At 37.0% G+C, this 14,413-nt stretch overlaps 1 protein-coding gene across 3 annotated transcripts in view; it reads right to left on the reverse strand.

The window, feature by feature from the left end:
* Nucleotides 1-14,413, reverse strand: part of ARHGAP21 (Rho GTPase activating protein 21) — a 194,278-nt gene that overhangs the window by 59,691 nt on the left and 120,174 nt on the right. For all 3 annotated transcript variants that reach the window (XM_027820951.3, XM_027820952.3, XM_043541347.1), the window contains exons 5-6: nt 14,101-14,179; nt 8,035-8,089 (exon numbers count right to left, since the gene is read on the reverse strand). In XM_027820951.3, coding sequence (XP_027676752.3) covers nt 8,035-8,089; nt 14,101-14,179 — 134 coding nt within the window. The remainder of the gene's footprint in view (nt 1-8,034; nt 8,090-14,100; nt 14,180-14,413) is intronic.

Below are 14,413 nucleotides of genomic sequence, written 5' to 3' on the forward strand. Positions count from 1 at the left end.
TCAGACTTGTGCTCCTAATTCCTTTAGATGCCACTGAAAATCCCACATATAGGCTATTTTAAAAAAAGAATTAATTGTATTTAAGGAATGCATTGTTATATTTTATTCCGCAGACTTTTGCTATATATTTTCTTTCCAACATGTTGCAGTCTTCCTCTGGAGGAAATTAACTGTTAAATTAACTTAGCTCCAAAATTAAGTGGCCTGTATGGGAGAGCAACTTTTGACTGCTACTCTCTGTTCCAGTATATTGTGTAAGAATGATTTACTGTGCTGCATATGAACAGGTACCTGAAGCCTATTGCAAGGATGAAGAGCTGAGGTTGCAAGTGAAACCTCAACATTGTCACTTCCTGACTGTTTAGTGCTGAACTTTGCAACCTTGCTATTCTCTATATGTATTTTTTTTAAAAAAAATAGAATTTCCTAGGAACTTTAGAAAACCCAAATACAAGAAAACGTTCCATCTATAAAATTAAAAAAATACAACCTTAAATTGAATCATCATATTTAATTAAAGAGGAGGCAACAGTATAATGAAGCTGTGGAACTATTTAGACAAAAAACACCTGTGCTGTGCACACTGAGGTCCACAAGGGGGATCTCTTCACTTGTATCCCACAGGAAGTTCACACGAGAACCCCTCTTCCACAAGCCTTATGAGCAGTGCATCTTATACTTTGCAAGATGTGAATAGGTGGCAGAACTTTTTATGAAGCCTTAACTCATTCACTACACATTTACTGTATTTTACACTACACAGATAATTTTTTGTTCATGCCTAAATTACATTTTTCCCTTTGCCTCATGTTTTTAAATCCTAAAAATACAAACCAATAGTACTAAGTGTACAGAATGATTTTTCAAAGGCTCACAGCTAAATCCAAAAAAATAACGTTCCCTAGAACACTCAAAAGTTCTTTTCAATAAGAACTATTTCTATGCTACATTTTAGCTTTCTCACCAAGCAATTTTGATAGAGGGTTTTTTTAGTTACAAAAGATACTTGTTTATTTTTAAACAATGGGGCAAGTCTTTTTACTAAAAAAGATCAACCAGTTTTGCTAAAACATGCCAAAATAAATAAATTAGATCATCATGGGACCAATCTAGAAAATTACAAGTCTGGAACAGTTAATAAATTTTAAGTGACTAAAAACAAGGATTAGAATGTGTCATATGCTCTATTTTCTATTTAATAAACTGTACAGAACGTAATTTACTAGGTTTCTCTTGCTTTAGCTATACCTTCTTTCCCATATCTAACTAAGGTTTATATTTTCCTTCTTTGTTTTCTGTATCTTTCTTTTTTCCCCTCCATCCCATAGAGTATATGCCCTTTTCTAGGTGTACATTACATATTTTACCTCCTCTTCTACGTTTTCAGTCTTTCCCAGTTCTTCCCCCAGAACAAAACACTCATACCTCTCCCTCGCTTCTCTTTTCTAACGAATTCCGCCTCTCACCACTCTCCCATATATATTTTCATACTCAAATCACCTAACTCCTACCCATCTCACTTCCCTCATTCATAAGCCAGAAAGGTCTTCCAAAGACAGAGGATTCTACCAGAAGACTAAACATAAGCATTTGCCCTCAATCTTTCCTTTAGTTATTAATTTTGATGCAGCCTGAAAAGAGCTACCAGCAACAGGCAAGGCTTTTGAAGCTGTTTGCAAACTAAGGCAAACAAATTTCAGCAATTTTCATTCAGTTCACATTATAACCATAGAGACTAGAAATCTTGCCCCTCTTGAAATCAATGACCTGATCAGGAATAATTTGACCAAAAAAAAATTTTTTTTTTGAGACAATGCTAATTTGTCAAAACCAAATTTGGTCATGTGAAAGGGCTGGTTGTTTTTTTTTTTTTTTTTTTTTTTTTGGACAAATCTCATTTCAAAAACTTTAGGGGAAAAAAGTTTTGAAATTGTGGAAAGGTCCCATCTCAACTTTGTTTTTTAAATCAGATTTTTGGTTCAAAACAATTGTTTCGAAATTTAAGCTTGTAAAAGAACAGTCAAAATCAAAGAGAAATGTTTAAAAATTATCAAAACATTTTGACTGACTCAAATAAATTGTTTTGGGATTGTCCGTTTGTAAAAGTTTGAGATTTTGAATTCTGTCCCGAATGGGAACAGTTTTTTAAAATCTTGAAAATTTTTGTAGGTTTCTGTAATGAGGTTCACCCCACGCTTGCCCTGAAGGGGTTAATGTAGATTGAGAAGAGTGCTAAATAACCCACAGGCCACAGCTAAGGGAAATCAGGTGGCTAAGCAATCCCAACTCAGTGAGGGAACCCAGCTGAGGAGGAACAAGCTGGGCCAGATTTATGAAGCTAGGAAATTGGCAGCATCGGAGTCTGCTGAGAAACAGGCTGCAGTCACTCCCTGTGAGAAGGGAGGAGTGTTTGGAGGCTGCAGAGGCAGGTAGCCTACAGTTACTCCCTAGGAGGAGTGAATTGGGAAAGCTGGCAAACCCAGAGAGGGGGAGTGCCAGATGGTAAGGAAAGGGCACAGGGAAAGGCACCAAGATCTTGAAGGGAATGGACCTTGGCTGCTGACTAGAGGGTCCCTGAGCCAGAACCTAGAGTCGAGGGCAGGCCCGGGCTCCCCTACTACCTGCTGAGGGAGTAGCACCATGAGAGAGTGAAAGGGAAAACTGCCTAAGACTGCTGAGCAAAAACTTTGAAAGACTACCCCAGAAGGCAAAAATATATAGAGTGATCTGGCCAGATGGCCAAGTGACAAAGAGGCTGTAGCTCATGGAGTGAGAGAGGGGCTGCAGAGTGGGAGAGAGAGATGGTTTGCAACCACAGGAAGGGGCGTCAACTTCATGAGCTATTCCTTGGAGTGACCAGGAGGTGGTGCCATCCTAGAGGTGAGCTGAGTACCCTGTCACAGATGGGAAAAACTGTTTCCTGTTCACTCCTAGTCAATGAAAGTTTTGTCATGGATATACGAAGGCCAGACTTTCACCCTTAATTCCCTTTTTAAATAAGGAAAGCAAAACATGCCACAGAAACTGATAACGCTTGCTTTGGAAAACTTCCAAATTGCTACTGGTGAATGGATTATTCAAAGTCCTGTTTTCAGGAAATAAATTTAATGAAAAAAATATCTACATTCACATACTACTATGGACATTTCTGAAGACTTAAAACAATGTTTATAAAATAGTATTCAAACAACAGAAGAACAACGATACATTATTCAAACACTTATCCCAGTAACCAGTCATCGGCACACTGATGAGACTGCCAAGCACCCTAATGTTTACCTCAACCAACATTATTTTCAGAATATAATTAATCCATTCTTTCTTTTTACAGCTAGACAATGAACCTTTTATCAACTTACCACCACCAACCATTAACTCTGAAGCTTCCTACAAAATATACCTGTGTTTAATTACAAAAGTTTACAAGAGCTTCTGATGCAAGAAAACATTGCCACCTGAAGATCTGCATCATGGAATTTGTTGATTAACTACCTCAGAGCAAAAAAAGTCAACTCAAACCCTTTGTGCGCACTAAAGAAAAATTTAGAGAATCTGTATTCAAATTCTGAGGTTGAACTTTACTTTTTATTTTAACCATAAAGGCTTACTTGCCACAACTTAAAGAAATAGGTTACTTAACATCATCAAATACAATTCTTAGAAGTTGGAAAGGCAATGCAGATTCTCAACTCAAAAAATCATTCAGAGATTGTCTCCCCATAGACAAAGGAAAGGAAGTTCCATTTTGTTCTGTTATTCTGAAGAAGACTATGTTCTAATCCCCAGAGTGCATTGTTCTGGGAAATGGGGAGGAAGGTCCTTCACTGAACCTGGGAGCTGGGACAAAAGAACATCTCTATAAGAAACACACACAAAAAAAAAAAAATATCTAAATCGCTGATGTTATAGGAACCTAATTCAAAGAAGGTTGAAGTTACATCACCTAAACTTCCTGAAATTAATAACTAATCATTTTATTACTAAACCTTCATTCAAGAGATTGTTTTCCCGCCACACACAGACATTTATATTAAAAATTAAAAAAAAAAATTGTGAAGTACAAAAAGACCAACCCATTTCTGGCATAGCACAATCATTTTTTAGTATCTGCACAGAAATTCTTTCAACAGAGCTATAACATTATGTCCCACTGAAGTTTTCATTCAGATAAATTAAGGTCATAGTGGAAATATTTACCATGATCTGACGTTTCTGATTGGTTAGCAAACTGCTCCTACTAGCAGTCTCTTTCAGTAGCCCAGCCTGGTGCTCAGTGGTAGCACAACATGCTCAGCCTTGGAGCACTTGGAGAAATGGAAAAGGAAGCTTCTCTAGTAAGACCTCTGGTAAATGATGTCCAGTACTGACAGTCCTGGAGATCCAAGCCCTCTTTTATCCACCAAACAGAGGTAACATTGCCAATGGAAGGACAGAACAATCAGACCATAAACATGCTTCAACCCTGACTTGGAAGGAACTGACTTTAGGGGCAAGAGGATATTTTAGACTCCATGGCCTAAGCAATTCTTGGCGTCTCTGCTGAGCCTGCCAACATCCAGTGGTATAGGTTCAAACTCTAACTGTCATGATGACTGCCTGGGAGATTTACAAAGGTAATGCTGCACACCTTAAGTGTCAGGGTGAGGAGTACAAGAAAAAGACAGACAGGGACCTAACATCTGAGCTGTGTTGATGGATTTGAAAAAAGCCTCGCTCTGCTCTCCTACCCTGACAGGACGGCTGGTCCACAAGGTTTAGGAGATCACCATAAAGACCTGGGGAATAACAGAGATTCTCAGATAGTCACACTGGGCTTCCAGAGAGAACTAAACAAAAGTTCACATAATCCTTAACACTTGACAAAAAAAAATTCAAACTCAGAACACTAAATGGGCTGGGTTTGTGTGTCACACATAGAAATCCGTCCAAGAATCAAGGTAACTTCCTACATTTTATAATCTATATTACACTTGTTGCCAGTCATGACCCTAGGCACCCTGTATTCACACCTTACACACTGCTGCAATAATATCTGTACAAAATATGGTTTGGGAGGTATATGAAAGCTAACACGCTGGTTATTAATATTGTAAAGTGCATGTGTTAATGTTATATGAGAAGTTACGAATTCTCTCTGTATGATGTTATTATAACATGTTTAAGACAAGACAGCCAAAGGAAAGTGGGTTCACCTCTGTTTACATATTAACAGTAAATCAAGCTATACCAGTGGGGGTTATCCTGCTCCTGAACCTGAGAGACAGAGATTTAAAGGTGGCTCCTGCACCCCAGAAACACACAGGAGACAATCCCCAGGAGACCTTCCTGATCTGTAAGACAAAGGCAATCCCTTTGGGAATATAAGAAACAGAGACTTCAAGTTTATCCTTCACTTTAAGGAAATCAAATTGGTTGGTTGCTTTATCTCCTTGATGGTTCCCAGCCACTAAAAAACTGGAAAGAAAACTTGGGTAAAAGAAATTATCTTGAACAAAGACTGTCTTGCTAGGCTAAGTTTTATACTTTCAGATGCATATTTTTCACTTTTACTTGCTTGTAACCATCCTTTATCTCTCACTTGGTACCACTTCTTAGTCCTTGCTCTTTTGTTAATAAACTTGTTTTATTTCTACTATAAACCAATTCAGTTCTGAGTTAGAAGGGAAGGTCATATTTACCCCAGTTAAATTAACAAGCCGAGATGTACCGACCCTTTAACAGTGCAGCAAACTTAATATCTTCTGTGAATGTACAGTGGTAGAGGCTGTGCATTGCAGAGAAATGTCTGAGGCGCTCACGGATTGGAGTTCTCCGATTGTTACCTGCTAGGCAAGATTTGTGCCAGGAAAGCATTGAGAAGTATGCTGGTGAGGAAGACAGACTGGTGTGGCCAGGAGCTGATACATGATCTAATCACCAGCAACTCTCACTCTTACTGAGGCAGAGAGGTAATAGTAGCTCACAGCTGTGGGCATCCCCAGCAGCATGTTACACAAGTCTTTGATAATCACAGATATTTTTGATAATTGTATAAAAAAAGTTAACTGATAAATTGTTACAGAATACAGTGATCAGGGACATGGTTAGAAATTAAGCCTCAAGTAACTAAGAAAAATGGACACTAGCAGAACACTTAAATCTGGGAGATTAAACACTTATTTAAGTATTTTTTTAATTTAAAAGAAAACTCTCAAACAGCAACAATGAAGTCAAATTTCATTACAATAGTGCAGGGTGTGTTACAACAAAGGGTTTTAAAATTGAAACATCATCTTTAACTAGTGTAAGATTTATATTATGCTATGAAGTATCCTCTGGTTTGAAACTTAGCATTCAACATTTCAGTTTAATGAAATCTTAATGTAACTTTATATTTGACAAATTTTGGAAAGATTTCATTTGTCCATTCTTGCACTAGCAAATGTAAAATAAAATTAAATGAACATGAGTTATGGATAGTATTTAAGATTTAAGTTACCTAAAACAATTTTTTTTTAAAAAAAGTAAGTTGAATTCTGTAGGATATGTCTGTGGTGTGAACCATCCATTCTTGTTATTTTGAGTGTCTCAGCTTGGCATCTGTTCACAGATGTCCAGTTTTTGCCCTATGTTGAGTTTAACTTAACAGCTGAACTCTTCATTGCACCTCTCCCCCATTTCCAACCTCTCTCTATTACTATGGACACCGCCACCATTCTCCAAGTCATCCAGGACATAACCTGGGCATCATATGCTCATTTAGGCCATTTTTAAATCTTGCCACTATTCCCACATAATCCCAAAAATCCATCTTTTTCTCTCAGTCCACAAAGCCAAAACTCCCATCCATATCCATCATCTAATGTCTTCACTATTGAAGTCTCCTCTTTCCTGGCCTTGACTACTGTAGCCTTACTCCCCCCTCAAGTCTATTCAAAACACTGCTCCTAAAATGATCTTCTTGACTCGTTGCTCTGACCACATGAAGCACCCTTCAAATTTAGATTTGCTTATGGTGTGATGCCTACAAAAGCCCTGCTGCTGTCAATAGCTAACCAAGTCTTTTCTGACCTTTTGCCTTTTCCTACTCCCTAGTTATAGCCCCAATTAACAAACACTCCAATACACAGTTTACAAGGCTGTGCCAATTCTTCACCAGGCTCATTCACATGTGTTTTACCCACAGCTCTTGGGTGTTCAAACTGTAAGCCCTCTGGGACAGGGATCAACGCCTCTGTTTAACAGTCCCCAGCACAGTGGGGCCTCAATCTCCATTTTGATCCATCATAAAAATATTTACAACAGTTTGAGTAAAAAGGTTTTGGAAAACTATCTGGTTTAGAAAATAAGCAACTGCATATACAGTATTGTCTGGGGCAAACTTTACAAGTTTGAGGAAAGATGCACAGCACTGTACATACAGTAACATTTTCAAAACCATATAGTTCTCCTTGTTCAAATTATATGCAACTGCTACATTTTGTCATGGAAATTTTCACGGTTTTGTTTCAGGTGACACTGCATCCTTTACACGGTGCAACATTATACTTCTCTTCAAATCTGGAAGTACCTCTGACTTGGAACTGAATTCTGTATCGAGTGCAAGTAAGTTCTTTCTGTTTAAAAAAAATTTCACAAAATCTAGCAATTTTCTTAAAATAGCCCTTTCTCAAGTTCTAATGTTAAGAAACCTACATTAAATAAAGTCAGACAACCATAAGTGTCAGAGTTGTGCTTTCTAAAATACCTCTTTAGTATAGCTTCAATATTTTACTAATATAGTGGAAAATGTTATGAATGGAGGTATTTTTCTCCTGTCCTAAAAACTACTACTGGTGCTTTCACATTCTGAAATTTCAGAGATAATGAGCAAGTAGAGTGGGAGTTAAGGAGTAACAGAAAAATAAATGTTGAAATTCCAACCACTTCCTAACAGCAAATGTTCAAAGATTTAAAGTATTCAGAAAGCAGCATACACTGTTCAAATATTTTCAGCAAATCAATGGGTTTTTTTCAATAGAATATCTTATTTTCATTTTCAGAAACACAACGTACCAGTTGAAGGATGTCTTCATCTTTAGGCATAACACTAAGTTCCAGTATGCAGTCACTGAAACACAATAGAATATATTACTCACGATTTTGAAAAGGGGATTTTATGTTCAGTTAATATAAGGAGAATGACACTGGTTAAGATACGGTCTGCTTGCTTCCCCATGTCAGAACTTGTCAAGCACTCACCATTTAAAAGTTAAAACATGCTTAGCCTTTCAAATAAGTCTCTTCACTAGAGATGAAATCATAATGGCAATCATAGCATGACCAATAAACTCCTTTTTTCCCCCTTTACACACTGAATTTTACTTACCAAGGTTCGTTTATATATCCAATATGTTAAACATAAGAGATATGTTAGACCATGCAGATTCAACAGAATTAAATATTCCTGCTTCAATATTACATTACACAATGCAATATCTTTAATAAAATAAACTTCTCTTATTAAGGAAGTTAGAGCAAGGATGGTAGGGCCCTCACAATATCACACGACTCGAGTTTTTCTTTTGCATTCAAAAGTAACCTTTTATAAACAGCCATATTTAGCTTGAGAGCTAAGCAATCTGGCCACCTTCTGGATGGTAAGGCAGAGTATCTGCTATCATAGCTTATTTGGCGAGCAGGTAAGAGTGGTCATATGCACCGCGACTTGCCACCGATGAGTGTTTCTAAGATACCTATGCTATCTTTTTTTTAAAAAAAAAAATCTGCTTTTTGTGGGATATCTATGAACTACAGTATCTGCCTCGGGTGTCTTGGGCAAAAATTAAAGTTGCAGATATGTGAATACAAGTACAACTACCCCCCCTCCACTGTCTTAAGAAAGTTAATTTAGGGGTCCTGAAAACTGGCAGAGAAGACAGTACAGGCAGTAGCAAGGCAAGCATCCCCATCCAATCCCATGATCATGCTTCAACATCATCCTGGAGGAATCAGCTAAAACTTGTACAGTCATTCAGAAGAGACATATGACAATGGGTGAACTGCCAGCTATTTACTGGCATCTCATGTCAAGCTATGGTCTTTATATCTGAATTACTAAACCCACAGGAAGAACATACATAAAGAAGTCTCAAGTAACTGACCACCACTTTCAGAAAGCGTAGGTACATATATGGGTCTGGAATGCACACTGAAAATTGATTAAAGATGGGTCAGACAGAGCCAGAAATGATAAGTATAATCCATGCAGCTAGTCCAAAACTAACTTTCAGAAGTTACCTGGCGAGAAACAGTTATCTCACATTCCCCAAAGGCAAATCCTATGAACGTGTTATTCTGGAAACAATGCCAATGAGCTCCATCAAAAACTAAGGCAATTCAAGAACCATGAATATCTCTACACCGCAAAAAGAGATCCGCAGCAGCAAGTCTCAGAACCCAGGGCTACTGACTAGGGCCCGCATTGCAGGGCAAAGAAGTAGCAGTGTAGACATTCGGGCTTGGGGTGGAGCCCGGGTTCTGAGACCCTCCCCCCAGCACATTTTAGAGACTGGGCTCCACCCTGAGTTAAGAGTGTCTACATTGCTATTTTAGCACAAGCCCAAATCAGTGGTCCTGAGCTCAGAATCACTGCTGTGGTGTTTTGTTTTATTTTGCTGGGTAGAGGTACCCTACGAGTCTCCATTGCATTTCCTGGTGTGCACAGATCTTGATACAAATCCTTATCTTGGCATCAGAGAAGGCACTCTACACTAAAACAACAGGCTGAATGGATTCCAAGTCAGTTTTATAGTGTGTCTTGACTCTCTTATGCAATGATATTAGAGCTGATCTACAACCTACCTTATGTGACTTAACTATGGCTGATGAACATTTACTGGAAAAATTGCTGTTTACTGCATTGAAATGGAATGTCAACAAACATTAATGCCTTTAAAGTTGCCCTGTCGCTTTTAGAAATAAATGCCATGCACCTTGTTTTGGAAAATGGAGAAACCCAAGATTTCACCATTGTCAAAAGAAAATAAAAGGTCCTTGCAGAGACTGAGAGTCTCTCTGAGACTTTCAGATCCAGAGCACAGAAGATCCAGTCTGTTCAAGTTTCAACAGAAGGTCAGAACTCAGTTTAATAAAATGTATTTTCCCACAAAAGCAAGGCCTTATTCTTGAAAGAACAACATATGTTTAGGTATTCTTTACATATGAAAGATGCTTCTGTTCTGTAGTTCATTTATCCACTTGCTACAGACTACAGACAAAAAGTTAGGACTTCAAAATAGGATAATGTGGGAAATTAGATTTCAAAAGCTTTTTTCCTAAAATATTCATTTGAAAATGTACAGTACACTATGCCAAATGGTATAGTTTCTTTAACTTTTAAAACCAATTTTATTATCAGAAGCAGATTGATATAAACTGAAAGAAAAAGTGTGTAAACTACCACAAAAATAAGTCTTCAAAAATAAGTTTCAAAGACTCTTTAGAACACAAGTTTAACAGGTACATGACTATTCACACATTAAAATAAAAATTTTCAACAATTCCCATTTTAGCTGATAATATAAGCAGTAAAGTTATAAACTAATCTTTAAAAACAACAGTGTTAATGATACTCTGTTGTACTGTTTGAAGATGATTCCCCCCAACTCTAAAGTAACAGTTGGAAAAGTAGGGAGCGAGGTACTGTAGTTTTACATTATTGCTCCTGAAAATATAGACTTCAGTACTGGAACTGACCTTAGGACTCATGCAGAGCCCCATGCAGCAAATTATGCAAGGGTTCACACCTATGCAAGGGTTCGTCTATTCAACTTCAACATCAGGACCTTAGACTCTATATCAGAAAGCCACGCAGCTCATAATGCAAAGTTCCCACCCACGTAGCTCCTACAGAGGATAGGGGGGCTTCTTACATAGAGCAGAATATCAAGCCACTCTCCTACTCTCGCCAACCAATATTTCATGCTCATTTATCTGAGCTATGTAAAGGGATTTTTCTTCTATTCTAATAAAATTTAAACACAGATTTCCAGTGAGTCACCAAAAGAAAACAAACATTTGTAAACTAAAATGTCACTGTAGAGGCTTCACTCAAAATAGTTGATCTAAGTGTGATTGTTCATTTATATGAACCTTGTGGCAGAGGGGTTTGAGACCTCCCAATCTTCATAGTTTGTGAAATATACCTGTAAGTCTCAAAATCTTCACTCCAGGTGTCAAGATATTGAGGAAATCTTTAAAACTGTTTTCTTCATTTTCTTAACGCTCATGAAAGTGTATGTAAGATTATCACTTGTATAATGCTGATCGGAAGCATCACACAAAGGAAGTGACAGTTTGAACAAAATATTAGGTACAACATTATTAATTCTTAGAGATGTCTATGGAAAGCACTGATCAAGCAAATAACCTCATTTTTATGTCATATATGCTGTTCTTAATCAAATTTTAAAAATTCTTGACTCGGCATCAGAAGAGGCATCAAAACAAAAGCACTAAGAACCTAGACCAGCGTGAAGACGCACATTTTATGGGCTTTTTTTTGTGACTACTGTTAATCTTGTGTATAGTTCTGAAGGTTTTAGCAATATATTTATGTTATGAAACATTTAAAAGGAAACTGAATACAAGGATGGGGTTGTGGCTCTTACAACCCCCAAATGACTTTTAAAAAAAATCATTACTGTGAATCAGCATACTGATCTCCTGTTTCTTGGTCTATTTTCAACAATAACTAGTACAATAATTTGTCTCTTTTACAGGTTTTTACATTAGTGCCCATCATTTCTCTAAGTTGCTTGTATGCAAGTGAATAAAGATAAAATTTTGCTGGGCCAATCAAATAGGTTGGCAAATTCTGGTAAACGGTGCAAGACTAGATTCAAGAGCAATCTCAGGACTTGTGTCATTTGGAACAATTCACTCTGGGAATTCTGCAGTGCAATTCTCTCATCCTTCAGAAAGAATATATAGTATAAATCAAACTTTACCATCTCTTACCAGAAACTGAGAAAGAGGGCTGCATGTCCCCAAAGCCATTAGACGAATGCAGTTGACTTCTCTAAGTCAAAAGGCATGTGGATTAAACCAATTGATGTCAATGGGGAATCTTTCCACTGACATCAACAAGCATTAGTTTGGGCCCTATATTAAGGAAAAGTCACACTACTGAAGTCCATAGCATTCAGTAACAAGGACAGGCATCAACATTGCAAAACTCAGTTTACATCTTTTCTGGAAATAAAGATGAGGTACTATGAGAGATTGAGGTGCCACGAGAAGGGGTGTTGGAATAATTTGATAATTTAAAAAGCAATAAACCACAAAGCCCAGATTGTTTACATTCAAGACTTCTAAAGGAGCTTAAATATGAAGTGGCTGAGCTGATAGCAAAATATGCTGTGTGTCATTAAAAATAGCTAATATACCATAGAACAGCAAATTATTTATATTTAAAACTATTTCTAAGGGTGATTGGGGGAATTACAGACCAGTACTTTACACAGTACTCCATTTAGATCTGCTAAATTGGGTTGAAATTATAATTAAAATCAGGGTATTGACATTTCTGGGAAGTCATACTATGCCAGGGTATAACCAATACAGTTTGTGAAAAGAAAAGTAATTTCGCACTAATCTACGATTTTTTTTCAACGTGTCAGTAAAGTAGTAGATGAAGGAGAACCGGCTGATGTAATTTAATTTTCAAAAGTCCTATGACCAAGTCTCTCACAAGAAGCTACTAAAGAAACTAAGCAGTCACTGCAGAGAGAAGTACTGCCTTGTGTCAAAAAAACTAGCTAAGAGACAGGAAACACAGAATAGAAATAAACGGTTGGTTTTCATCATGGCAAAAAGGTAACAATGTGTTGTTTCAAATGTATTTAATAATACAGAAAGTGGAATGAGCAGCAAGGTTGCAAAATTTAAAGATGACAGTTATTTAGGTTAGTCTAGTGCAGAGAAGACTGAGTAACTTTGGAGGGACCTAACCAAACTACATGAATCAACAATACAATAGAAAACTAAGTTCAAAGTTAATAAATGCCAAGTAAAGCACACCGGAGGGAAAAATCTCAATTACTCAGACATCTCATAGGGCTCTAAATTAACTATCAACTCAAAAAAGGTACAGCATATCTGGAATCAAAATTAGAAAGGGAGCGGGACTAGAATGAATAAAGGCACGGGAAAACCTCTCCATAAAGAGTCTGAAAAGACAGGGACTGCACTTTACAAGGGAAACAAATAAGAGGAGACATGGAAAGTATATAAAATAATGAATGGAATAGAATCGGTAGATCAAGAGCTTTCTTTCTCCCTGCCTAACACCACAAGAACAAGACGACATGCAATGAAAATAAAAGGTGGCACTTTCAATACTGATAAATAAAATCCATTTCCAAAACCGCTTGACTGTGGAACTCATTGCCACAGAAAATAATTGAGGCCAAGAATTTAATAAGATTCAAAAAAGAATTAGAGACACAAGGTGGGTGAGGTAGTATCTTTTATTTGACGAGCTTCTGTTGGTGAGAGATAAGCTTTTGATCTTACACAGAGCTATTCTTCAGACCAAAGATACTACCTCACCCACCCTGTCTCTAATATTCTGGGACTGACAAAGCTACAACAGCACTGTATACAATAAAATCCAGAATTATAACAGTTAATCCTAACAAAAATTTTGAAGGGATATAAAACCTCATGCTTCGTTTTTTAAATCAATCTCCAAATATTAGGGATTAGAATGAGACCTTCATGGAGGGGAAGATTTTTACACTATTATTCCATTATTCTTCTTTTGAAGCATCTGGTGTAGTCCACTATTAAAGACAAATACTAGCTTAGATGGACCATGCTCTAATACAGTACAACAATTCCTATGAGTACAATACTGTTTGCGGAGGTGGGAGGGATTTTTTATATAATATATATAGAATATAAAAATCCCTCCCACCTCCGCAAGCAGTGTGTGTGTATATACACACACGCATGCACACAAACTTGCACACCCAGTGGTTGACACACACTTTTGCAGAATAATGCAACAGTCATCCCTCCCTATGCTCCAATTTATTAAGCTGGCACTCAAAAGGTACTAATTTACAAATATCTTACCTGTTCTGAATTAAAGCAATTACTTGGGAATATGTCTTCCCAATAACACTCTCTCCATTAACTTTTACAATTCTGTCACCTATGGGAAAAAAATAAATAAAAAGTTAAACATATAGCATATTTGTTTCTATTCCAGTTCTTTGGATTCTTCTCCATTCATTTTAAAAGGATGGTTCAGTACTTTACAATAATCAGGATCACTAACATAATGAATTTAAGTTTAGCTTGCTTTAAAAACAAACTACAAGCATATTCTTTGCTACTTAAAAATATTTCTTTATGTGTAGATATAGTGTGTATATTAAAAACATTA

The sequence above is a fragment of the Chelonia mydas genome, chromosome 2 (assembly GCF_015237465.2).
Source record: "Chelonia mydas isolate rCheMyd1 chromosome 2, rCheMyd1.pri.v2, whole genome shotgun sequence".
Classification (NCBI taxonomy): Eukaryota; Metazoa; Chordata; order Testudines; family Cheloniidae; genus Chelonia; species Chelonia mydas.